The sequence below is a fragment of the Netta rufina genome (genome assembly GCF_964035555.1).
Source record: "Netta rufina genome assembly, chromosome: 8".
Lineage (NCBI taxonomy): Eukaryota > Metazoa > Chordata > Aves > Anseriformes > Anatidae > Netta > Netta rufina.
Genome location: NC_140131.1, coordinates 31,068,708 through 31,095,966, shown reverse-complemented (window position 1 = coordinate 31,095,966; position 27,259 = coordinate 31,068,708). Strand labels below are relative to the sequence as shown.

At 35.1% G+C, this 27,259-nt stretch overlaps 1 protein-coding gene across 1 annotated transcript; it reads left to right on the top strand.

The window, feature by feature from the left end:
• The first annotated feature begins 53 nt into the window (after positions 1–53).
• CCDC18 (coiled-coil domain containing 18) lies at positions 54–26,374 on the top strand. The gene is made up of 28 exons (XM_084290705.1): positions 54–136; positions 604–746; positions 929–1,079; positions 1,320–1,487; positions 2,525–2,634; positions 3,539–3,667; positions 4,741–4,837; positions 5,625–5,746; positions 7,298–7,607; positions 8,962–9,062; positions 9,169–9,326; positions 9,983–10,200; positions 10,991–11,101; positions 11,974–12,105; positions 12,836–12,970; positions 13,559–13,636; positions 14,474–14,590; positions 15,064–15,231; positions 15,686–15,828; positions 16,438–16,601; positions 17,367–17,580; positions 18,165–18,264; positions 19,357–19,473; positions 19,901–20,044; positions 21,367–21,570; positions 22,742–22,879; positions 24,455–24,649; positions 26,200–26,374. The coding sequence occupies exons 2-28, from the start codon at positions 619–621 to the stop codon at positions 26,212–26,214; spliced, it is 3,867 nt and encodes a 1,288-aa protein (XP_084146831.1). The 5' UTR covers positions 54–136; positions 604–618; the 3' UTR covers positions 26,215–26,374.
• Positions 26,375–27,259: the final 885 nt, after the last annotated feature.

The window sequence follows — 27,259 nt, the reverse complement described above, 5'->3', positions numbered from 1 at the left end:
GAAGAGCGCGGCGCGTGCGCCCTGCGGGGGGCGGGTGCTAACGGCCCGCGCGGCTCGAAGCGGCTGAGGGGAGCGCGCAGGCGGTCGGACGGGCACGCGGACGGACGTCCTCTGGGAAGTCTCCCGCCGCCCGCGGGTACGCTTTCCTTACCTGAGGAGCTGCGCGCAGCCCTTTATAGAGGAGATCGGAACTGCTTTTCGAGAATCGCCGCGGCAGGCGGCGAGCTGCAGCGGGCACGGGTCTCTCCCAGCCGTTGGTCAGCGGCGGCGGGGCAGTGCCCGGGCTCCTCCTGTCACGCCTGGCCGTTACCGCGCTGCCCGCAGCAGCTCGTCCGCAGGTTTCCTCAGCAGGAATTCACGAAGCTTCTTCTCCTACTTCATGAGTAGATACAGGGCATTTTTTCTTTAATAGGGCTATAAGTTAAACGTTGCGTTTGTACAGAGTGATGTTTATCTAGTGAACGTAGGAGGAGGTGACGTGTGAAATGTGCGTTTACATTTAGAAATATTTTTTTTTATTTTTTAAATTTAATTATCTTTAAAACTAGAAAACATCTTTTCAAGTAGCATTCACATACGTTTAATGGTGTTTTAATATCTTAGCCAAATGTGGTGCCAATGGAGCGTGCTGCGTGGACTCATTCTGAAAGTGCTGATGAAGAGCTGGCTGCAAATGTGCAGTCGTTACGAGATCAGCTGAGGAGAACTGAAAAAAGTCTACAAAGTCTAGGGGAAGAGCTTTCCAGGTACGAGTGTGTTTGGGAATGAGAGTGGTCTGTCACTTGTAGTGTAAATATGTTTTACTGAGTGTAGCGGATTACTGCAAGTAGTTACTTTAGTGCTTTGCTCTTGAGTACTCTTTATGAGCAACTTGAAAATAATAAAGAAAAGTGGGGTAACAACTTCTTACTCTCCCTCTTGCCACTAGTACAAGTGAACATTCTGACAACTGCTTTGATGAAACTGCAAACCTCACCCTGGAGGACCTTGTTCAGCCTAATTGCAACTATCAGTGCTCTTCCAACTGCAAGAAGATTGCTGGTAGAACATCTCGCCAGGATTTTCAAAGAAAATCTGAAGTAAATATTGCACTTGATAAGTTTTTTACTGCTTTTGTTTGTTTTACGTTCTATGATTATGAGATTTTCTTGCTCTTAGAACTTCCATACACTTTATCCTCAGGTAGCTGTATCACAGAGCACTCTTTAAACATAATATGATATACGTATATTTGTTCAGCAGATATTCCAATGGAGCATATATTCCTGCAATATGCACATATATGTAGAGATAAATATATATATTTTTTTTATGTCTAGTCTGAATTGACACCTATAACTTATGATAAATCTGTGGAAGAAAATGAACGTCTTAGGGAGAAGCTGAATGATCTTCATGAGCAAAATGCATCTGTGGCTTCTCAGAACCACTACCCCAAGAATAAAGCTGAAGCAATGAACTTGGAATTGATGCAGTTAAAAACAAAAGTATGTATCTTTAAATGTATTTGCTTTCAAAAACAAACAAAAGCACGAGGGACCATGACTTCTGATTTTTTTTTTTCAACTTCAATATTTAGAGTTTGTTCTTATACATACATTCTATACAATTTTTTAATAGTCACATTACTGTTTAGTACAATTCAGTGATAATTTTGGAACAGAATAGTTTGGAATCTCTTTCTCCATGAACAGAACATCTATTAATTTGATCTATTTATGTTCCAAAATTTAATCTTAAAGCCAATAAGTCATAGAATGCAAGTAAGTTGAAATGACAAATTGTTATACAAGGTGATAAATCAAGGGGGGGAAGCCTTTTCTGCTCTTCACTTCATAAATCTTAGTTTGCTAATAAAGAGATAGAAGAATAAATTATATAAGAGAATAGTTCAGTGATGTATTTAGCACTGTACATTTGTGTGACTATATTTTTCTGAGCAATATTAATGTGAGTAATAATGCACAGTAGCCATTTGTCTAGGAAACGAAAAATAACATTTTGGGTTTGAATTGTATTGCTATTTTGAAAAAGTAAAGATGAATTAGAAGGAGTTATTGTAGTTAATTATTACTGTTTTAATACATGCTTTGTATATATACGTTTTAGGGCAATTGTTATTCTTTGTTTATATGTAACACTGATAAAATGTAGCTATGCTTAAATCTTTTTGTTTGACAATTGCTATTTCCAAGGCAGTGCAAATGAGTAGATAAGCAAAATAGTTGTCTGTCTGGCCTAGAAAGAACAAGTAGAGGAACATAAACCTTTGGGGAAAAAGACAGAGACAAGATCAACATGTAAAGAAATCACTCTCTGCTAGACAGCATACCAAGCTAGAATGGTGCTTGGGAACTGGAATTAAAAGAGCAGAAAGCTGGATTTCAGTTTGTGTTATGAACAAGCATCTTCTACAGCAAAGTGAAGAGCACTGTGTCATTCAGTAGGCAGATAGTTTGCAAGCATCTCATCTAAAGGTATATACATAAGCACTAACGAAGCCTTAAATATGTTTGTATTTCAGATTTTTTATCTTGAATCAACTTTAGGTACACGTTTAGTCAGCATTTCTAAGTTAGAAGAACGGATTGTAAATCTCGAAGCAGAAATTTCAGCTCAAGATAAAATTTTAAGGTAACGTACTTTGTAATACTATTATGGTCTGCTTTCTAGTTGCATCTGTTTTTTTAGGATCACATAATTACTGTTTCATTGTGGGTCGTGTAATCTAGGGCTTGAAGCTTTCATTTTTAGGGCAATGTATATGAGGAGGGAGGTGTTCTATTTTGTGCATACATCCTATGTGGAGAATGCACATCAAGAAAGGGAAAAACATAGTAAAGGGAAAAGAAACCAGTTTATAATCTATACTGAACATGAATGCACTTACATGTATAACTGAATAGAATGATTGTATGCCACATGACTGTACAACTTCTATAATAAACAATTGAAAAGCAGTATTTTCAAATGTGACTGTGTACCACGTAGCACAAAGGATTCTTTCTTTACGACTATATTAATCAATACAAATGACCAAATAAAGCTAATGTAATCAATGTCCAGAGGATGTCAGGAAGACACACCTGGTTGTCAGCTTATCTTAAAACCTCATGCTGTATAATATTAAAATAATGCCTCAAAAGTCCATTTTCACAAAACGAGTGAGAATACTTACCTTACCTTAGTGTTGTTTACCATGTATATGTGCTGGCCAGTCACATATTTCTAGAAAAATAGCGATTCCTGTGTTCAGGTGACACAACCCCAGACATCTAGGTCCTTGGCAGCTGTGACACCTGATGCCTACTGATGTGTTTGAACATCACTCCAGACATAATGCTGGGGAGTCTTATGGTCCATCTGGAAGCCGTGGGTTGTCCCAAACCTGGTTTTGAGAGTTGCGATATGTTTGACTAGCTCTTCTCAAACAGCATGTGCAGAAAAGTTTCCACTCCTTGCCTTCCTCATTTTTTTTAAAGGTTTCTTTATGAAAAAAAAACTCCTGTTTTTAAATCACTCTTTGTTTATTTGTCAGAGATACAGAAGATAAACTAGAGCAAAGCCAAAAAACATTAATGGAAAGAGAAAGCATGTTGCACAGATATAAAAAGGACTATAAAAATTTGAAAATGGAATTAATTGAACAAAGCAAGCAAGGAAAAAGGTGACTAAGTGGTTTTAATAAAATAAATATAAAATAATAATGCTTAAGTGTTTATTCCTTTTGGCAGATGTTTACTTTATGGAATGAAATTATTTCTATGCTTTATCAATACTACTTTAAAAAAGAAAAGGGGAAATTGGCCTTTCTGTAAAGGCTGTTTTAAGTAAGCTTTTTTTGTTTTGAAGCTTGCTGGTAGTTGCAGGCTGATCCATTACACTAAAATGTAATTTAGCTGCTTATCCAGTTTATTACGTGTTTTTTCCCTTCACAATAAATGTTCTTTAGTGCTGAAATTTGTCCAGAATGTATTTTTCCTGGATTATTTTTGATTCTGTCTTGCAAGAATCTACATCATATGCTTTTTGTGTTTCAAGTGTATGATGTTGTGATGAACAGAACTAGTTACCAGTACACAGTGCTGTGTTTTGGGGGTACGTGTGGAGAAAGCAATAGAAATGCAACTTATCTGAGAGAATCATAAAATGGTTTGGGTTGGAAGGAACCTTAAAGATCACCCAGTTCCAACCCTCCTGCTATGGGCAGGGACACCTTTCACTAGATCAGGCTGTTTTTTGTGTTATCTTTATCTATATGTATGGTACAATTGAGAAGGGCACTATGAGAGCAGGAAAATAGTGAAACAGTTGGCAGTGGGGGGTGCTTCTTTGAATGCTTGTTTACCTGATACCACCCCAGTCTGTTTCCTTCACTTATTGATGTTATCTCTCTAGTATTCCCAAAATAATTTATCCTTTGATCAGTTCCTATCAGACCTGGCAAGGGGGCAGGAGAATTATTTAAATAGCAAATGCTTTTTGAAGAGCATCAAAAATGCTTATTTTTAGGTTCATAGTATTATTGGAATTTTACTTAACATGCAAAAATCACATTTAAAATGTATTCATGCCTTGTGACACTTTTTTTTTTTAATCTAGGGGCTTGGGAATTTTGAAGGAGAAAAGAAATTACCTGAAGTTGTTAATTACGTTGTTTGTTCTGTTTCCTATAACTGGATGAAGGAGTTAACAAATCACTGAAATTCTCTCTTTTTTAATTTGTATGCTGCTTTGCAGAACAGAACAGCAAAGAAATGACGCTTTGTTGAATGCTGAGGAGCTGACAAGAGTTTTCAAAAAGTATAATGAGAAAATAATTGAAAAATTAGAAAAAGTGGGTTTATTTTCTTTAATTGTTTTTGCCACTCTTTTAGTACTTTCCTTCTTTTAGTATACCGGGCAGCAAACAGCTATGGGTTCACTGGTGGATCGGTTGTTTCTGCTTGTTCGTGACTAAGTCTTAAGAGAGGTGGGATGTGATAAGCAACTGTCGGTGGTGATAACGCCAGTTTTTACAGTTTAAAACTTTGTACAGTGTGGTTCTTACTCATCCCTGAAGTCCCTGGGGTATCCTAACAATGCTGCTATTTCTTGTCTCTTGCCTGCAGCTGAGAATCTTATATTTGTAAAGGTTTACAATCCTTTTCAAAGAATTGTTTTGACTCCATCTTTATAATCTGTCCAATGAAATGCATGCTAGAGAACAGCTGAGATAAAAATGAATTCATATCCCACAGTTCTTATGGTCAAAATGTTTCCTGCCTTTCAGAAGGAGAAATTATACAGGCTTCAGACTGTTGTCTCTTATGGGGAATTTTGATTTGATTTGATTTCTTTCCTTTTGGAAAGAGATTGCCAACCTCAAACGTGCCCTAAAATATTAAACCCAAATGACGTTACGTTTTCCCAAATGATGGGGTGGGGGGAGGTGGGGGAATGTTTTCTGCTATTCTCATTTTACTCATAACAGAATTCTCTATATGCTTAACATGGGGGGTGAGTGGAGAGAACAAACAGCATAATGTTTATAGTATTTTTCTTAAAATACAATAACAAAAAAAAAACACCACACCTTCAAAACTAGACTATTGCTACACAGTAATGAAAACTTACTTTTTAAGGTTCAAGCTGAAAAAGAAGCCTTGGAAAAATATATAACTAATTGTGAAAAAGAAAAAGAGAAGTTAAATGAAAATTGTATCAGCTACAGGAAGGATCTCAGCGTCCTAGAAGAGCAATTAAGGTAACACAGGCTTTTAAAAAATCCTGTAGTTATTTTACTATGAATTATTTGGGAAGAAATTTCATGTCCAACTGTCACTGGGAAACTGCTTCTCGATTTGCACAGTTCAAACCAGATCAGGACCAGAATCAGTGAACGCTTAAGGTTTCCCTGTTGTATTGTTGATATTTATCCTAATACTAGACACGTTAAAAAACACGTTGCTTATTATATGCATACACCTACAGATTTTTAAATGCTCTTCTGTAGCAAATCCCACATGCTGCCACACATTCACAGTTACAAACAACACTTCTACAGCTTTCTGGGAGCATGGGTTGCCCTGCTTGCCCACAGTTTCTGTGGGAGGTGTGGGTGTTCTGTTCTTTTTTTTGTAGTATACCTGTTCTGCTGCCTACAGTCTGCTAATACACATGCTGATGAAAAAGCACCCTAAGAGTTCACCTGCACTGTGAGGTGTGAGTGCTTACTTGTTGCACACTGTCTTGTCAGTCCCTAGCTAGAATGAAGGCTTTTCTCAGCGTCCAATGGGGAGGTTGCACTCAAGTCTGAAGGGAGGCTTTAATGCTGGCTGCAGCTTCTGTTGGTGTCCAGCCAGGTTTGACTGCTGTTTTTTTCCACTCCAAGCTCCTTTCTCACTGTTAGGAATTTTTGTGCTTCCTATGTGTTTCTTTTCAAGCAGAATCCATCTTTGTTACCAAATTTTTTGATAATTCTCTAATTAGTTTAGATGTAGTAAGTTGTTATACCCTTTTTAGCATTATTAGGTTTAGACAAACACTTCCTCAGGCAGTTTTGGGTATCCCTTTTGCACACGCTATCCACACTCATTCCTGTCTTAACAATTGTTCTTTAAGCCATTTTGCCAATAGCACATGGTGTGAGCACCCTTATGCCAGCTTGAGCCTGTTGAATAGCTTTCTGTTGCTGATGAGGACCTTTCCTCTAGGCTGCCTTTTTTTTCCTGTTAAATTGTGCTGATTTTGGCACTCATCAAGACCTTTGAGCTAATTCAGTTTGCTAAACCAACAGGTAACTTAAAAAAAGTGCGTAATTTATGATGGGCTAAAAATACTATCTCACTGTACATTTGGATATGAAGATAGAGAAGAAATAGTACTCCTCGCGTTTGCTTGTAACAGAGTACTAGATTATCTCAGTTTTAGTGTGTTACCTTCATCCTCTGTCTTAGATACAGTTATACAGTTATTTTATCCCTTTCTTAAATTTCCTTGGCTTCAGCACAGTTAAAGTTACCTTGATATATTTCCTATCAATGACTACTGTGACATTGCTTGAAAAAGAATGATAGTTTATTCTCTAGTTTGCTGACAGCAGTTTGTGCTGTGGTTCTTACAAAGAGTGAAAGCATAATAAAAACAGTGAGAACTTTTTGTCCTTTGTGTGGTGCTCATTTCTAGATTTTGAAAGGGAAGAAATTACTAAAGCAATGTGGTTATGTTGTGTTCTTCTGGTACTTCTAATAAAGAAAATCCTAATCTATATCTTTGTATTGAGCTATCCCTTTTGAACAGATGTACTTTTTTTTAGGCAATTAAGGAAAGAGAATCATAGCACAAAAGGGGAAATTAAGACTCTAGAAGCAAAGAACACTGAAATGGTATCAGCGCTGAGTCGGTCTAATCAGAAGATTCTTGAGCTTAAAAGTGAACTTAATGAAAAAGAAACAATACTTAAGGAGAAAAATGCTCTCATTAGTGAAAACACAAAACTGAAAGCGCTTACTGCACAGCAACGTAACCACTTGAAATTATGCCATCAAGAAATTAAAGATTCAAGGGAAGAACTCAATGTGCTAGAAACCATTATTTCCCAGTTGTCTTTAAGTACATCTGAAGAGGTACAGTAACTGATGCATCGTTCTAGTTTGTGTTTCGCGTCTTAAATAATTCTAACTGATGTTGCATAGAAATTCTGTGAAGTTATTGAGATATAATCTGAGTGTAATATTGTTTCCAAGATGCATGGAGAAATGTTATGTTTGTTTAAATATTTTACTTTTTTCTTCTGATTCAAGAACAATGAGTAGATGCTTTGGAGTTGATTAATTGGCAAGCATGTAAAATTACATTTTCTTTCCCTCTGTCCTATGTATTTATTCTTCAGCTGAAGGTGTATTCTCCAAAATACAATATTGTGTTATGTGATGTTGAGATTCTTCTCAGCTGAACAGCATGACATTTCCCAGATGGCAGACACATTGTGGCACACAGCCACAAAGAGATAAGCTGAGATAACCTTGACAATGGAGAAATTAGAACAGGAGAGATGTTTTAGGAACTTCTTTTTTTCTTGGAAAGAGAAGGGACACCTTCCCTGACTGCAAATTAACTTTTGTTTTACCACAATGAACCCTGTCTTGTGAGCCCAAATCTTGCACTAGTCAAGTTTATGACTAAACTGAATGTGCTTGGCAGTGTTGTTTAAAAAACAAAACAAACAAAAAACAAAGTTGTGAACTGATGGGGGTTACTGTAAAGGGACTGCTTGGGAAGCCAGAAAGGAATAGAGAGAAAAATGCAAGGTCAGGAGTACAGATTGCATCAGATCTCCTTATTTTTGAAATATAAATGTGAATAGCTGTAAAGAAAACAAAATCAAAAGTATTGTTTCTGTGTGGCCAAAGTGACTCCTGCCCACGAGAATGTAGTAGTTTTGTATAAAATGTGATGCTTCAGGCTGTTGTATCCATAGACATTTATTTGGATGGTCCTCAAAAGTTGTTTCATGGTCTTATTTGGAAAATGTATTTTAATTTTCTGGAAAAATGAGGGATTACTCTGGTAATTCAATGGAATATTCAGAAGCCCTCTCACCTGAGGGTGAAAAAAATGGTATTAAATGCAGTTGCTGAAATCTGAAAGGAAGTATGATGTGGAAAGTACAAAAAGTAGAATTTATGATAGTATGTCCGTGTATCTAATTTTTCATGGTAAAAACACTTGTGGTTCTGTGCCTGTACAGAGATATATAAAGGACCGAGGGCCTTAATGTCTATAATTTCCTCCAACGTGAGATGAACCTGCAGTGCTCTGCAAGCACATAGGAGAATAATTTTAAAGATCAAGTTACCCAAACTTTTAAAATCCTGGCACGTCTTAAAATTATATGATAGTATCATATATGAATTAGTCATACTGTTAGGCAATAAAAAGTCAATTTCGCGTTGATTTTGTTTTTCCTTTTACTTTTAGTTCAAATGGCACCACTTGAAACATCAGGTATCCTGTTCATCTACAAAAGAGGCTGTCTCTGAATCTTGTGAATTACGTAAACCTCTGATTGCAGACCTAAGGTATAACTTCCAGGTTATTGAATTACAACAAGAGGCAGATATTTAGGTGGTACTAGAACTAGCCTGTACAAATAACATTAAATAATTATATCTTTCTTTCTAATAGCATTAAACTGGAAACGAAGGAAGCAGAAATTCAAAAGCCTCATGCCGACTTAACTGTCTGTAATATTGAACATCTTTTGGATGATAATGAAGGACAAGAAAAAAGCGGGTTATGTGGCCTGGAAGCAGAGCCTGTCAAATTTATTAGAGTTCAAGGAGGTAAGCTTGCAAAATAGCTGCATGGTTTTGTCTGATTAATTCAGAGAACAGAGGAAGTGTTTTTGTTTTTGTTTTTTTTTGGTGGGGTTCAAATTGGTTTTAGTGGGTCTGTATAATACATCTCTTAGCTAACAGATGTGCTTGTGTTAAATAGGGAGCATTTGTCACTTAGGAGTTCTGGAAACTGTCACGTTCTCTAGGCCCCAATATTCTTTTTATAGCTAGTTGAGTTACTTGTTACTTGAGCTACAAGTTGTGTTGAAATAGAACCACATTTTTTTTTTCTTTTTGCAGGTTATGCTAGTTAGTACCTGCATTTTTTTTTTTTTTGATTCTTTTGTTTGTGTCCCGTTGTTACAGAATTTCTGCAATGGCCTCTGCAATCATTGTTAGGATTGCTCCGTGAAATGACTTCAGAGCACCCACATAATGACGTGTGTGTGGGGAGGGGGATGGTGGTGTTCCTTTTTGTTTTCTTGTGAGTTGCAGCTAACAATAATCAAGTTACAGAGAAAAATTAAACAGTCTCGTCTATGTTGGCTTAATATGCTGTCATTAAATTGCTTCTTCTCTTTGGACTGTATGATTACCTGTGTGAGTGCTGCTTTGTATGTTCTCTTATAAAAATAATCTCAAATTATGTTTTCTACTTTGAGAGAGGAAGTGTCAACTGTTGGAACGTATCAGCAAACAATTTGAAAAGGAGAGGCAAAGATTCAAGAAAGAGATAGAAGAATTACGTATTAAACTGACAAAAATAGATGATGAAAATTCTGTTTTGAAGACCAACATGGCTCAGAGCGCCAGTCAGTGTCAAATCATACTGGAAGAGCTATTGGAAAAGGCTTCAAAAACTAATAGTTTAGAGCAAGAAGTAAGTAAGTTATTAACAGCACTGAAAAAAATGTATCACACTTTGCTTAGTTCAGTCATCAGACAATCATTATAGAAAAACTGCAGTTGTCATCCTAATTTGAAATTTTGGCATATTTAGAGAGAAATTGGAAATAAACTTTTGAGTATGTGGGAAAACTTTAAGACAGAAGCCTCAACTTGTCTTTGTCAGAAATACTTAGTTTTAAAACTGATGTTCTTAGTGGGCTAGCTTGATTTGTTATGCGGAAAATGTGCATGGTCTTGTTGCTTTGGAATGGCTGAATTAATGTGGAATATTAAGAAGGTAACTGTTCTTTCAACATCTAAGAATTTTTCCTCATTAAATTGCAATACAGTTGCCAGAGATAAACATCAGGAAAGAAACCGACCTTCAGCTAGCTCTTCTCTGAATAAATGTTAATATTTACATTCTGGTGCTAATGCGTTAGTTCCAGCATAATTTGATTTTTTTGTGATATTTTGTGATATATTGTGACATTTCCTAATAACGAAAATAAGTATTATAAATTTGTGGTAACTAATTACAGTGTATGGCACTAAATTATCACAGATAGGATGCTTTAGAGGTAAATTGTCCTGAATTCTTCTCTGTGATAAATAAAGATTAATAGAGCTTACAAAAATAAATACATAATTCATAAAAATTATTAATGAATACAAGTAGATACAAAAGAATTGGCAATAAGAAAGCATAGAATATACTTGAATAAACCAGAAATGGTTGTCTTCACCTCTGTGTTTTTTTTTTTCTACATATTTAATTCCAGATAGTGAAGAAATCTTCTCAACTTTCTGCACTTGAGAAACAATTGGAAGAAAAGGCTGTTGCTTATTCTGCTGCTGCAGCAAGAAATGCAGAATTGGAACAGGAACTTATGGTAAGACGTTCATGGTGAGAAACAACGTCTGTATACAATGACATAAATGAAGATCAAAGTTTAAATTAAAGCATTATTATTCCATGTGGGTAGACTTCCAGGTCTGCTAGGCAATCTGCATGGTTTTTAGATGACATAGTTTGAAAAGAAGAAAGAAAACCAAACTTTAAATAAAACATGTTTTTTTCCTTGCTTTTGAGCATGATAAGTTGTTAATGGACATGATACTGTTTCCTTTTGATGTGGAAAAATGGAAAAACACAACGAAAATCTAGCCCTATTAAAATGAACTTCAGTACCATTTGTTTTGGTGAGATCATCATTTCATCCATACTATTAAAAAAAAAAAAAAACAGCATTGGGTTTGTTCTCTAAATTTCTTTTCCATACCTGCTTAATAAAATTCCTTGAACGTAGACCTGTGAATAAAAATGTCTTCTAGATGTTAACTTTTGAAGAAGATGATCTAAAACTTGGAGCACCGTATCTTCCAGTTCTGATGTTATATAAATCTTTCTGGTTTTGGGGAGGGGTCAAAAGTTGTGAGCAAAGAAAAGAATCTGTGGTCCTTTTCAATGGAAATATGTATTTTAAGAGATTGCACCTGACCATTTTTTTTTCTTCCTATCAGATGTTCCTTCCTCCACTGACTGGCAGTTGGTTGACCTTAGCAGACACCCCATCTCTGTACAGTGGCTGCAGTGGCATGCTACACCTTTATTATAGGTGTGACATCCTTTCAGAGGAGACATATTTTGTATACCTTTAGCATTTTCTGTGGTGTTTGTAAAATCTGGGAACTTGATCATCGAATAATAACTAATATCAGAGCTAACTATTTTTAAGTTCTTCCTGCTGTTGCCATTTTCCAGGGAAAAAATAGCCGCATTCATGAGTTGGAAACAACTGTCAGTGAAGAACATGAGCAAATAACTTCTGCTTTTGAAAAAGCGAAATTGGTTCATCTTGAGCAGCACAGAGAGATGGAGAAACAGATAGAACTAGTAAGACCTTCTTTGTGTGCTAGTATGTATGCATGATAGATGTGGTAACTTATTTCCTATGTCAATTTCTTCATTTTTTTCAGTAGTTCGGAGACAGACACAATTAAAAATGTATATTATCTTCTTCCTACGTTTTCTGATTTTTAGTTAATTGTCTATCTAATGCTACACAATCTCATGACTTCTGTCTGAGACACAAATATCTTTTCTGCTCAATTTAACTGCTCAATTGCAGGCTTAAGAATACTGTGGCTCTTTGTATAGACACCTAGTACAAAAAGAAAAAGTAGAATTGTAGCTTCTAAGAGTACTCTTGCTTGCTGAACCTCTGCCAACCTTATGAGCACCTGTATTCAGGAAGAACCGTCAGTGGGATTTTTCATTCTTTGTAGAGGAATTCAGTTGCTTCATGTCACTAGAAATATAACCTCGGCTATTTCTAGCTGTTAAAGAAACTTGTTACCTTTTAGTAAAGAATGTATGAGTGTCTTAGTGCCTTGGCTGACAACAGGCAATTATATTCTTATTCTCTTGTTTCTCCTATTGCTTTAAACTAACAAGGAATTGGGATTTCTTGTTATATTTAATACTGTGCAATACTGTTGATGGCAGAAATCTATTTACTTTTCATTCTTAGTGGTGGGTGAATAAAATTGAATTACATATTTAGATGTATAAGTTCTCTGAAAAAGCTTGTTAAAGTAGTAAACCATTAACTACTTATGGACAGCTTCAGACACAGCTAGACAAGAAACATCAACAACTTGTACAACAAGAAAAAACAGTATCTGTTTTGCAACAAGATGTTATACATAAACAGCATCACATTGAATCATTGGATGAGCTACTGATAGAGAGCAGAGAGGTAAGGTTGGCTTTTGACTTTCTTTGAATACAAATCAAGCAAGTGGCTAATCATGAAAAGTACATCCATGGACACGTGGTAAAAGTAGAGAAAATGAAAGATAATGTCTTTGCTTCCTTCTTAATTTTCGTTTGACTCATTGACTGAATCTACTACTCCATACCACTCCCCATACTACTCTAAAGTGTGTGAACTTTCATGACTCCTTGTTGTTTACCATCTCAGCAGTCTGTTTATACCTCTGGTTTGCCCCTTGGGCTTCTTGCTTTAATTACAGAAAAGAGATCTGGATAAAGAACTACTGCATTTATTCTGCGCTAGATGGAAAAACAAGAATGTTCTACTATGGCAATCCATGTTCCTTTTAATAATTCCTTTTGATGCAGAATATGAGGGGACACTTCTTAGGAACCAAATTCTCTTCGAAGTATGATATACACAAATACAGTATGCAAGCTGTATATGTATATGTACAATGATCAATTTTTTGCCTTGATTCCTAGTATGAATGCTTAGTAGCTATACTGTTATTACTGCCAGTACATTTACCTTTTTTTGTTGTTGTTTTGGAAAAAAATGCTTAAACAGGAAATGAAAAAACAAAATATCAAAAAAGATGAGGGACTGAAGATACTGCAGAGTCGGTTAACTGAACAAACAGTCAAAGTTAGTAAACTCTTTGTAATTTTCAATTAATAGTTTTAAAGTATGCAATAGTCATGTCTTCTTTTCTTATCCTTTGTGGACAAACTATGTTGAGGCTGTTTTACAGACATGTCTCGCACAAATATTTCAGAAATTGTTAGACTGAAGTCTTCCCACTACTTTTTTTTTCTTTTTTTTTTTTTTAATAAAAGCTATGGTGAAATCTGCCATAAGAGATTATGCAATGCATAATTGCCTTATTAAACTACTGTAGTTACAAATTGGGCAGATTTGTACTTGTACTTTGAAAGCAAGAGGTTGCCTAACAAAGGTAATATTTCATAGGTTTTTGCTCTAGGTATAGTTTAGCAATACGATATCATAATACTGGTCGTCTATTAAAACAAAGAAGAAAACCATCTGTACTACTTCTTAGTGTTTGCTTGCTATTTTCCATGCAATAATTGCAACAGTTTTAGTAAACATTATCATGTGGTGACTTAACACAGTCAGTATTCAGGCAGTATTAGATTTTCAGGATGTTACCAGGAGAAGATACTCGTGACATCGCTGGTAGCATGTTCTCTGAATTTGTGGTGGATCAGTTTTCTTTTTTGAGTGTCTTTCTAGTATTTGGATTGTTTTCCAGAGACTTAAAATTAGGACCCCTGATCTCTTACATTTCTGAATGTTATTTCAGTTCTTTGAAGCTTATAATCTTTCACATCTGTTTTAACACTCTTAGATTAAAATATTTTTGGGTAAGATGTCTGAAAAGCTATATATTTTCAACATTTTTGGACTACTAACTAGTTAATAAAAAATAGCTAATTTGAGGTAATTTTTACATTCAACTAGGTGAAACAACTTGAGTCAGCACTAGATATATGTAAGGAAGAACTTGCTCTGTATTTAAGTCAGTTGGAAGAAAATAAGGAGATGTTTGAAAATCAGCTCAAAAAGAAATCTGAAGAGGTAATAATTTTAGTGGTTCTTCTGTGTTGCAGAGAAGGCTGTTGCTCTGATTTGTTTAATCTAAAAAGCTTGTGAAATAAGAAACAAAGCCTTTGCAACATAAATTGTGATGAGGAACTTAGCTGGGGGCAAATACTATACATTTTGTGAGGGTAAAGGGGAAAAGCATAACTGAGAAATGTTGGATAAACCTAGGAAAAAGGAATACCAATAGAAATGAGTTGTTTAAAGAAGTAACAGGATTAAAGAAATCATTGTCGTAAAGAATGGAGAGCATGCTATTGCAATATAAAGTTACATGTTTGTAGTTGATTTGTGTCACAAGTATCTCAATGGGGAAGAAGTCCTGGGGATAAGAAAACTTCTACTTCAAGCCACTGAGTTTTTATCATGCTTCTCACTGTTACATGAAAAAATGTAATAAAAATGCATTAAAAATGTTTACTGTAATGGAAAGTAAATGTATTTTTCAGGTTTTTTATTTACAAAAGGAAATAAAACTGAAAGGTCATGATCTTCAGGACACAACTGAACAAAATATTCTTCTGCTACAAACCTTGCATCATCATCAGCAAATGTTGCAGCAAGAAACTATTAGAAATGGGGAACTGGAGGATGATCAAATTAAGCTTGAAAAACAGGTACAAAACCATGGAAAGAGTCTATGTAAGGACAGTTGTTTAAATTCTTTTATATGCATTTTTGTAACAACTTTAGAATCTGAATGTTTATCTGATAACTGAGGTGATAGTTGTTAATTTAGATATATCTAAAATAAAGGAATTACAGTTTGTTTTGTATTAAAGCAAGCTCTTTGCTATCAAAAACCTCTTGTATTTTTCTGGCTAAGTAGTTGGGAAATCAAGCCCTAGACTTTAGTTAAGGTGAGGTTTATTGAAATTCAAAAGTTAAACCTAGTTACACTTACTCAAAAACATTTGTCTTCTAGATGTGACTGCAAAGTTGTAGTGTTAAACTACATACAATTTTAGACTATATCTGTTGTATTAAGTGTGTGAATTTCAAGGATGTATTTTTCTTTGTTACATAGTTTAAAAGTTGTATATATACATATTTAAATACAATTTTAAATAGGTATCTACTTTGGAACAAGAACTTCTGAAACAGAAAGCGCGTGCAGAAGATGAGTTGAGAAAGGTAGAAGAGAAGCTTTGTCTAGCTTCTCAGGAAGCAGATTTAAACAGAGTGAAGGTAGATGAACTTAACAGTATATTCAGGTAGGTTTAGAATAACTGAGAGGAATATTCTGCACATAGATGTAACAATGCTTGCTCTGAAATGGTATTCAGCTATGTAATGACCGTTCAGTCTCTGGGTAATAGATGGGAATTTAGAAAGTTTCTAAGTAGCAGAGGCATGAGGTTCTGGAACAGACCTCAAATGGAATTAATATGTGTACAGGCAACCTATTTAGTCTAAAAATGGCACTTCATAATACAATTCAATTCATAAATATATCAAAGTGTTTGTACTTTGAGGAGGGCTTGGTATTCTTAAAGAATGTCTTCTTGTTGCAAGAAAAACCTACTGTACATGACTTCTTGTTGTTCCTATGAATGTCACAGTTACATAATTGATGGGAATAATGATAATTCTACTTCTGTAAGATCTTTTCCTAACAAACTTCCTTTAACTTTACTGCTTCAACTGAACTTGACAGGATCTGCTGTGTATTTGTGGCCAATCTGCTAACAGAATTCCACTAGATTCAATAATATTATTCACTATTCATGAAAGGATCTGTCTTTTTAGAGCATGTAAGGATGTAGATTTGCTGCTTTTGTTATTACAAGGGTCATTTTGTTCTGGCTGCATCTTTTATTTAGGCAAATTAAATTGGAGACAGATCAATACAAGAATGAACGTACTATTATGGAAAAAAAAGTAGTACAATTAAAAAGAGATGCTGAAGACAAAGCAATGCAAATAGATCAATTGGATGTCACTTTGAAAGAAGCACAATCAGTACTCAGTGAAAAGACAAACGAGGGTAATTTAGCTATTTTGTTTTCCGGGCTTCCTTTAATCATGCTGTATCTCTGTGTATTAGGTTTGATATTTTCCCTTTTTATTATTAAGTACAAGCAAGTCAGAATATGATAGTTTTGAGGGTTTTTCCATGGTCATATTTTTAAATTTGTTGGTAATTCAATAGTTAAACAAACCACCGACTTATTTTCAAAGGGTTTCTGCAAATTCTCTTTTTTGTGGGTATACCCTTACCCTATGTGAAATGACTAAGCAGGTTTGCCTCTGTAAGCTGGCAATGCAGATCCTTAACGTGGTAATCAAACAAGACACACAAATTTAACAAAGTTGTAATGCCATTCATGAAAATTCAATTTCAAAGAAAAAAAAGTACACAAGAGCTTGTGGAAATAAGCTTTCTAACCGCTCCTTTTCCATTTACTTTTACCATTCTTTTAAACTGGAGGCTTACTAACAATTCTGTTAGCATTTTTTGTAGCAGTGTATATTCATTTACTATATTGTCTCTCTTTTCTCATTGGCAAAATGTTTTAGACTTGAAATTTGAGTATGCATCTATTAGAGACTGTGAACTGAATAGAAAATGGTGAAGACTTAAGTTCCATGAAAGGGTGGTTGTATAATTTCACTGTCTTTCTAGATTTTCCTAAAAATTGTGATACTGAAAATAGGTTACTAGTGCTAATAGACAGTGGTGTTCGTAAAGAGCCTGACTTACTGATGATTCAACACTTCGATTTGATTTGTGTGTGTGTCTGTAAAACAGTGAATGATTTAGAAGATAAGCTGCTTCAAAGTGAGACTTGCCACAGGGAAGCATTACAGAAAATAGTAGAACTGGAATCTGCATTACAGAATGCCAATGGAAAATTAGAAATCACTTTAACACAACTTCAGGAATTGCAAGAAGCATTACAGAACACAGAGTCCTCTCTAGAAGAGAAACACGTTGCTGTCATGAATCTAACAGCTGAGCTCAGGTAAGCTGCTATCTTTTCTGTCATGAAAACTTAGTTACATTATTGTTTGGTTAGGAATAGCACATAGTTTGGATGGTCTTTTTAAAATCTTTTTACCAGCTGTCTGTAACCGTCAGGTGGTTTGTGGCTGTAGGATAACATGGTGCAGTAGCTTCTCAGCTCACTTGTAATTTCTAAGTGGTGGTGAGTTCTTTTTGCAAACTGTTTTAAAATCTGTTTAGATTTTTTTTTTTGAATCCCAAATCTGTGGAAATGATAGTAAAAGGTATAAATTTCTTTTATAGTGAAATTCTCAATTTTACATTCTGTCCATAAACTAGTGATACCTCTATTTACTACTGTTTTTCAACAATATGTTGTCCTGATAACCAGTTAAATAGCTTGAATAATGAAGTTATTGGGAGATCCCCACAAGGAAATTATCACAATTACTGTGTTTGGGTTTGTCCTTCCAATCAGTAGATTCACACTTTAAAGTAATCTGGCTTTAAGCAATAGATGTGATGTTTTTCAAGCTGAAATTCGATCGCTTGAAGTTAAGCAATTGAATGTGCATTAAGCAGTTAAACATATGTGAATTTCAGGTATTGCAAGGGAGAAATTGAAGACAAAAAGCAAGAACTGCTTGACATGGACCAAGCACTGAAAGAAAGGAATTGGGAACTGAAACAAAGAGCAGCTCAGGTCAGATTGTTTTCAAGTATGTTACTGACAGCTGTTCCTATTATGTGGTATTGTGATACTTTATAAAAAGTATACTAGATTTAATTGTGTTAACATATCATTCCAAACTGTACTGCTAAGCTAACCATAGTATTGACTGTAAAACTTGCTGTATCTTCCTGAAGCGTTATGGCAACAGGAAAAATCAGGTTGTGCTCCCCTAAAGGGGCCCAAACTATTATTTTCATAGAACAGAAGCCTCATGTAAACCTATCCCATAAGTCTTTTAGTAAAAAAGTGGCAGGACAACTGTTGACATACTGATTTTTGATAACAGGAAGGAAAGATCTGCACTGACGTGTGCCTTGAGATGATAGATTCCTTTCCTGGTTTTCACTGGATCCTATTTAATTAAATCTAAAGCAATCTCTAAATATAAAACAGCATATTTACTGTGAAGAAATTCTGTATCTCACGTGAAATATTTTCAGTCTTTTGATTTGGCTTCAGCATTTGGTACTCCTTGTGGAAAAGCTATTATTTTGTCACTTACAATTAGCCCTTAGCCTTCTAATTGCTACTTCCTGCAAGAATTAACAGCATGTGTATCCAAGAATATTTGAAGTGCAAAAAAAATACATCTGTAGAAGGAACTGAGACTGTAACGAGGTCAGATCTTCCAGTATATTGTTGTCACAGCACGCTGTGAGCTGCTCTGGGAGTTCACCAACGCAACAGAATTAATTTATGTGTTTTGCTTTGGCAAAAATTGGCACTTTCTAACATGATGGACAAGTATAATGAACTACTAATTAAATTCAGATTAAACTGAATTAAATTCAACTTGGTTTGTATTCTGTGTATCTGATGACCAAATGTGTTCCGTTAGGGACTTTTTTTTCCCCAAATTTTCCACTTTGCTCTTTATGTTTTGCCCCTGGTTTTCAAATGAGGTAGCTAGGGTGCATTTTTATTTTGACTTCTTGGAAGAATATTTCTGAGACTACAAGAGTTTAGTTTAATTCCTTTTGCTATCATATTTTATAATGTTGCTGCTTCAATTCTGCATAGTAGTTCAAAATAATGTCTCCTTTTTTCCTGTTTTATATCTAGATTACACAGTTGGATATGATGGTTCGTGAACATAGGGGAGAAATGGAACAACAAATAATTCAATTAGAGAGCAATTTAGAGAAATCTGAATTAGAAGTTAAGGAATGCAACAAACAGGTAATTCTTGCTTTAAAACACGGTTTCCCTGACAAAGGACAAATGATTATATAAGAATGTCTGGTTCTGGAACACAAAAGCTGGCCAGGTTTAACCTGGAAGAGAATACTGGTGCCGTGTTGTAGGGAGGGAAAGAATACCTTAATATACTAGCAAAAATATTTTATTTGACAATTAAAACTATTACAGGGATATGGCAGCGCAAAAATGAAGATGTGTCTTTCTACTTAATAAGATAGTTCCCAAATTATCTTATTCCCAATTCCCGAATGCTCTTCTGATATAGGAAAAAGTTAGCAAAATAAAATCAAAAATTAGCAAGGGATCCCAAAGTCAGTATTAATATTGGCAGCATTTGTAATTTTTTTTTTAATTGTTCTGATTTCATTAAAATAACTGTCCTGATATTATTGCATTTTCTGTTCAGATTGAGAGCTTAGAGAACAAACTCCAGCATTCTAAAGATGAGCTTCGTGAAAAGGAGTTTGAAATACTCCAAAGAGATCAAGAAATAAATCAGCTGAAGAAGAAAATTGAAAGAAAGCAACAGAGCCTAGAAGCACTTGAGAAGGTGAAATGCTCCTTGGATTTCAATCCCCTCCCCTTAGTAACTGTTACTCACAACGTACTGCACAATTCTTAGTACTTAGGCCCATGTGATTGTTTAATAAACAATGCAAGTAAAACAGCCTTCTCACTAAAGAGAGTGCTTGCAAATACTGTGGAGTTACCTACTTAAATTCTTAAGTAGAGTTCATTTAAAACAAATAGTCAAATTTTTAATGCCATTACTGTAACTGCCTAGAAAGAATTGTACGGTGTGGTGTCTCTTTAGAATAACTGTCATTACTTCTCCCCATATAATTGTATTGTATATCCTGATTTTTGCTGGATCTTAATGCCCCAAAATCAAACCAGTTTAATGATTTAGAACTTAAAAATGTATTGGCAGACTCTTGTCTGTTTTGTGAAGAAATTAAAATATTGATCATCTTTAATAATCTGATGCTTTGGCTATAGAGATGGTCTTCCTTAAAATTAAATCAACAATCAATCATTGTTCATCCTAATATCTCATCTAAATCTACCCTGTTTTAGTTTAAAGTCATTACTCCTTTTCCTATCACTACATCCCCTGACAATAAGTCCTTCCCCAGCTTTCCTGCATTCCCCTTTAGGCACTGGAAAGCCACTATAAGGTCTCCGCAGAGCCTTCTCTTCTCTAGGCTGAACAACCCCAGCTCTCTCAGCCTATCCTCATAGAAAAGGTGCTCATCTTGGTGTGGCCCTTCTCTGGACTCATTCTATATCAGTGATACTCTGTGATGAGACCTTCTTGTGTCTTAAATATTTATCTTGTGGAAATAATTGCATCAGAAGAGTACTGAGAGCTAGTGTGCTCTTAGGAGCTAGAAGAGGTGTGGTGGTGGTTTTCTTTTTTGCACAGTGAGTTGAAGCATACAGATAAAACAGAAAATAGGTAACTTTTTGAATTATACAAATACTTGTTTTCAGGCATATATGAGATGCTAATGAATATGTGTTAAAATAAGCTTTTTATGATTGTGTTACTGTATATAAATCAACAAGTTTTGTTACATCTTCCTTTTAAATTTCTGTGTTGGCTGCTGTGAGATGACACAGAACTTAGATTGATCACAGGTCTGCAGTCTTTTAGAGTCTATTATATTTATAAAGTCTATATTATTTTTATATTTATACAAATGTTATGGTTTTGGGACTTTGCGTTTGATGGGAATTTGGCTTGATTGTATTTTTTATTTTCTTGCTGCTGTTTTTTCCCCTCTGAAAGAGAAGAATGAATGCAGGATGTTTTGAGATTTTTTGTTTGTTTGTTTGTTTTTGAGATCTGTTGTTGTTTACCTGTTACAGACAGTGAAAAACCAGGGGAATTGCATTGGAGACCAGTACAAAGAAACATTAGATTTGGGTCAGCAACTGAAGCTAAAACGAGAACAGCTGCAGCACACTCACTCAGAATTGGTGGAGACTCGTCGAATGTTAGTTCAGGCCCAAAGAGAAGCAGACAGGCTCTTGCATGAAGTAGAAGAACTAAACCATTTATCCCAAGAAAAGGTGACTGAATGTTTCAACATTTCAATGCAGAATATACATTCAGTAGTAGTAGAATTTGCTATTAAAAAACTTTTTTTTTTGGAAAGGATGCATTTGTTTAGGGCTTAAAGTTTTCAATATGCATATTGTAGTTCTGTTTTGAACTCCCACTCTGTGGGAGTGTCCAAATTCTGGTTTTCCTTGCCATTTCACAGTAGTTAGTAGCTTCCTTCTTTTCAGTTCTGAAAAGAGAAAATTTCATTTTTTTTCTGATTAATAATGGACAAAAGAAATGCCCAGATTTAAAATGAAATCAGTGCCAGTGTTTTTTGTTATTACTTACCAGAGTTAACCAAGCTTTTCACCAAAAAGTGGTATTTCCTTTGGTATAGAGAACAGAAAGGGGAAATAGCTGGTATATTTCCATAACTAAATATCTTCAAGGAACTAGACTAAATCAGAACCCACACAGTAGCTGTCTGCCCATTGTCTTTCCTCTTTCTAGTACACAGGTCAGACCCAACTACAGTTCCTGTTCTCCTTTGAAGACGGGTACTCCTTCTGTAACACCAGTTATTAAAAAAAAAATAATAAAAAAAAAGAAAAATAAAAAAGAGAATATTGTAGGTTAGGAGGGAGCATTCATTTGTAAAAACGTACATTTGTCTTTGCCAGTTTTCAATATCTAGAAACATACTGCTGCAGCTATGCGGTCCTGTCTAAGCTTTGGAAGAGTGTTCTCATACAGAGATTTTTTTTTTTAAAATAATTTTTGAAAGTAACTTCATTACCATCTATTTCAGGTAATTTCCTGTTTGTGCAATCTTTAGAAAACATTCCAGATTCTGAAGTTTCTTTCTTGACCTGTGTAAATACATTAATGGCAAGCAAACTCCCTCTTATTTAAAGGGGTAAGACTCTACCAGTGTTATTCAGTAGGCTTATATTTGGCTTAAGAGCTAAACAAGAATGTAGCAGCACTTTGATGACTACCATATTCTAGGCCTTGTCCTAATGTTGATTCCATATGAGCAAAGAAGGAAATGGGTAACCTCATTGTGTTTCTTTACAGAAAATAGAGAAACTGATTCACTTATGTCCTGCGATGTTCTTTCAGGTGGAAATAATGTTTTGCATTTACAGTGTTTTTCAGGTGCAGGCATGATTTGTAGTATCTCTTACTGTCTTTCAGGAATCTCGTGCAAACCGTTTGGCAGAAGAACTGGGTGCTGCCAAAGTTCGTGAAGCTCAACTAGAAGTACAGATGCAATCTGAGATAAACAGGCTTTCTGCAGAAATATGTTCATTAAGAGATGCTTGCCAGAGAGAGGTAAATACTAGAACTGAAATTGCTCCTGCTATTTTAATTATATTGTCTTTGTTATTCCTTGTCTCGGAATAAGACATCTGAGAAGTCTTCTGTCACTAAAGGTGATCTGCGTTCTAGAGCATGGGGGCTTGGCTGTGTCCCACCTGGATGTGAAGGTTCTTTCACCACAGATTGAAGCAGTGTCAGCTCTCCCACCTTGACTTCTGTTAAAGGAGATAATTTAGAACAGTCAAGGACTGGACAAGAAAGGGTCTCCTACCTAGTGCCTGAACTAACGCTTCTTTCCCAGACAAAAAAAATAGTCTGTTAAAAGAATACACATACAACTTCTTTTGAAGCAGTAGCTGATAGGCTTAGTCAGAACTGCTTTCAATCAACCACTTTTATTTGAACAGGGAGAAGGTAGAAGCCTCAAAGGCCATTTATGACTTCTGGGTTTTTATGCATCAACTAGATTACAAAGGTATCAGATCCTTGAGAAAGTATCTAGTTGTGTATTGAGTTACCTTCTAAAAATATAAGATCCACATTTATTCAAAAATAAATTCATATATGCAGGGATTGTCCTCATGTCATGAAATGGCTAAATCCTAAAAGAATGAATCCAGTGTATTACTGGACTCTTCAGACTCTCACAGTGAGAATGATATAAATGCAATTAAGGATAATTTCTTGTGATAATGTTGTATCTTTCTCAAAGAAGTACACCTGGACAAAATTCTACACCAGATTAAAGTTGCAAAAATAAAAGTAAAAAGAAAAATGGCAATCCAAAGATGTAAGATAAATAGTCTATGTAGCTCATAATGAGATTCTCTCTACTGTTTACCATTTATGCTGGGATTTTTTTTTATTTTTTTATTTTTAGAAACATTCTGTATAAAAATTGAATGCGTTACAGAGGTTCTAGCTCCATTCAGAATATTATGTGGTTGCATCTGTGTTTGAAAATGGTGTCTGTCATACCATCCTGTAAGAGAAAACTTTCTACTTCAGTGATGTTTATGGCAGACTTACTGACCAATCTTCTACCTTTGTGCAAGATCTAAAATGTCAGTTAGTAATGTATCTGGGGAAAGCAGCGGGGGTGGGTGTTAAGAGGGATGGTTGTAGCCTCTCTCATTCTTTTTTCCTTAATACACAACTTTTCCTGCCTGTTACAGTGCAGGTTATAAATTGTTCTCTGATTGTTTCCTTGCTGGATTGATTTCTCTCCTGGTCCACTCTTGCCCTTTTGAGATTCATAAAATAACCAGGGCACACATTTTTCAGTTGATTCATTTTGTTCTTACTTTGCTCTAATCTGCGTTGAAGGTCTTGTTACAACAGCACTCTCTGGGAAGTTGAACTAACTTTCTTTTATTAAAAAGAAAAAAGATTTGACTTAATTTACGATGGTAGATGACTTATGACAAATTAACTTCTGTGGCCAAATTTCTTACTGAAGTGAGAAATAAAATTTTGTTAATAATGATCGTTGAAGTAAGGAAAAAAATAAGTACTTTTTTTCTTCCTTAAATGTAAAAGTCTTTAACTTTTACAATGTTCTTTGGCATATTTCTTAAACTTGAGAAGCGCGCTCATCCGAAAGACCAAGCAAAAAGGCAGATACCAACACAACACCAAAAATTTGGTTCTTATCATGTAAGTGGACAGTTGCAACAGATGAAACGAGATTTAGAAGAGGCTCAAGATACTGTTACTAATCTGCAAAAACAACTTCAGGTTAGAGATGAAATGTTTCATGCTGCAAGTGAAGCATTGCTTGAGGTAAGTTGACATAACTAGCTATTATACGTAAAGCAGCTAAGGCAATTTTTGCACACAAAAACAAATACAGGATCTTTAAACCAACAAAGTGAATTACCGGGTTCTGGTTTTGCATTACTTGCTTTTACTTCATTTGTAGTAATTGTTGAGAAACTAGAATAACTAAAATGCATGTAAATTTAGGCCTGTAAGGCTTAAGAAAAGTTCATGTTTCCCAGCCTCCTGTGTATTATAGAACTATATATAGAACTATTATAGAACTATAATACACAGTCTTATAGAACTATAGAGGGCTTTTTTTTTTTTGTTGTTTTGGTATGTGAAAGACATGGAAGGACAATAGGAGGATTTTGCGTCGTCTAAGACTTGAGTGTGTTACTTAATCCCAATCAATCTTTGTATATCTATGCCTTTAGAGCTTGCTATATATATCATTTTTTTTGCAAAAAGTGGTCTGTATAAAAGTGGTCATATAAAATGCAGAAAGCTATGAGGAAGATGAGACATCTAATACATGGTATAAAATAATTAGAAGTATGTGTAATAGTCTTTCATTCATTAGCTCTAAGCTTATTATGTGCTACTTATAGATGTCTGTGTACTCCATTTATAGCATTCCCTTAAGAATAAGCATCTAGCTAATAGGGAATAGATGCAACATAATGGATTTTATAGGTATAATTAACAGGAGCCATAGTATATTGTGATGTTACCAAATACTAGACTGCCTGATATGGGCCACAGTAATGGCTAATCTAAATGTAGCTGCTGTTAATCCTGTACGAGAGCAACCATTTTGTTTGCTCTCCTGGTTTTTGTTTTGTATTTTTTTATAAATATACTGCCAAATAATTAAGTCCAGAATGCAAGTTCTTAAAGGAGGAGAAAAAGCCAAGCCCCTTAGAAATTAACAACAAAAAGCATGCTATAACTGACCATGCATTTCTGTTTACTTTATAAAATCCAGAATATATAACATTAATAAGATTTTTTAAATAAGATGCCTGTATTGGTAGAAATCATAGTTTTTTTTTCCTTTCACATGGTGGAAGCACTTCGATACTGTCAATATGTTGTTTAAAAACTCCTCATGAATTTTTAGAATCTTAAATTGTGAGGAACTTAAACGAAATAATCCAGTTCACAGAGAAACCTTAAGCCTTACAAAGTGCAATTATTTCAAAAGACAGTACTCCTTCAAATTCTACATATTTGTGGAGAATTTGTATATTAATATTTCTTCTCAAAATATGCTGCATAGAATTTTAGTACAGTTCTCTTAAAACTTAACATTGCTTACAAGTTTTTCAACGTTTACTTATTTTGAAAGCAAATGCACTTCAGTTGACAGAACAGTAAACAGGAATTCAATAATAACTTCAGTCTAGGAGGCAGAGTTTGAGAAAGAAGCCATGGACTTGAGACCTGCGCATAGTTGGCTTAATTTGTTAAGAGAGATCTTCAGAATAAAAAGTAACATCTTACTGCAAAATGATTTAGATAGGGTAAATTGAACTCTGAAGTTTCTGATCAAAGATATTTTGTTGCAGGGGCAAGAACTATGAAGGAAGAAATGTTGCCTATTGGACAAGCAGTAACCCAGGAATGCTGTTGCTGGCAACATAATAGTGCATTCAAAGAGGAAATTTTAACATTGTATTTGTAAATTATGAATGTATTTTTACTGATGCAAAAGCCAATCTTGTTTTTTCCAACTTTTTTTGAGATTATTGCCTTAATAAATTCACTTATTTTATTTTTCAGAAATAAATTTTAAGTATCTTGAATTATAGGAACTAGTTTCAGCTCTAGTGTCATGTAGTCCTCTCTTCCCCCCAGGATTTAAGATGATGTAGCTGTGTAGCATGTCTAATAAGAGCAAAATGGTATTATCTTTTTATCAGTTTTTCTTTGGGAATAGTTTTTTGTTGTTTGTTTGTCTGTCTTAAGATACTGTCCCTGCAACATTTTATGTTTATTAGAATGAACTTGTGTGTAAGAAATGTTAGGTCACTGATTTGGTCATTAATAGATGCTGGGAAAATCTGTGCACTTCACTCCAACCAGAGTCTTTCAGATGCAGAGTTGTGTGGGACAGGGCCGTAAGGCTTGACTGTTTCCTTACAAACTAAAACAGTTTTTCAGAAGTATTACACAATTTAGTATAAATGGCTAGTGACCCCAGTCTTTAGTGCTTGTATTACATAAGTGCCAGAAACTGCAAATATGAGAGGCCTAAATCTGAGTCTGATTAATGCAAGCATTTATGTGCATTAAGATACGAGATTGCTAACTGGATATTCTGAATTACCAACGACATTTGATGTAGAGCAGAGAAGAACAGAAATTAATTTAAGGCTTAAGCCTGAATGAGGTGTTTAGTGTTTTAAGAGTGCATCTCAGACAGAAAACAAACCAAACCAAAACCAAACCAAAACAAATTGTTGTATTTCAGGGACTCTGCAGGTGGAAGTGTGCTAACCTTCTTGGTAGTAGGTAGGTCAATTTAACTAGTTATTCAAACATGCTCCACAAGTCCAACTATTCTACTTCCAGTGGTTATACAAAATCAGGCACACACTTTGCAGCTGTTGATAAGTTCAAGATACA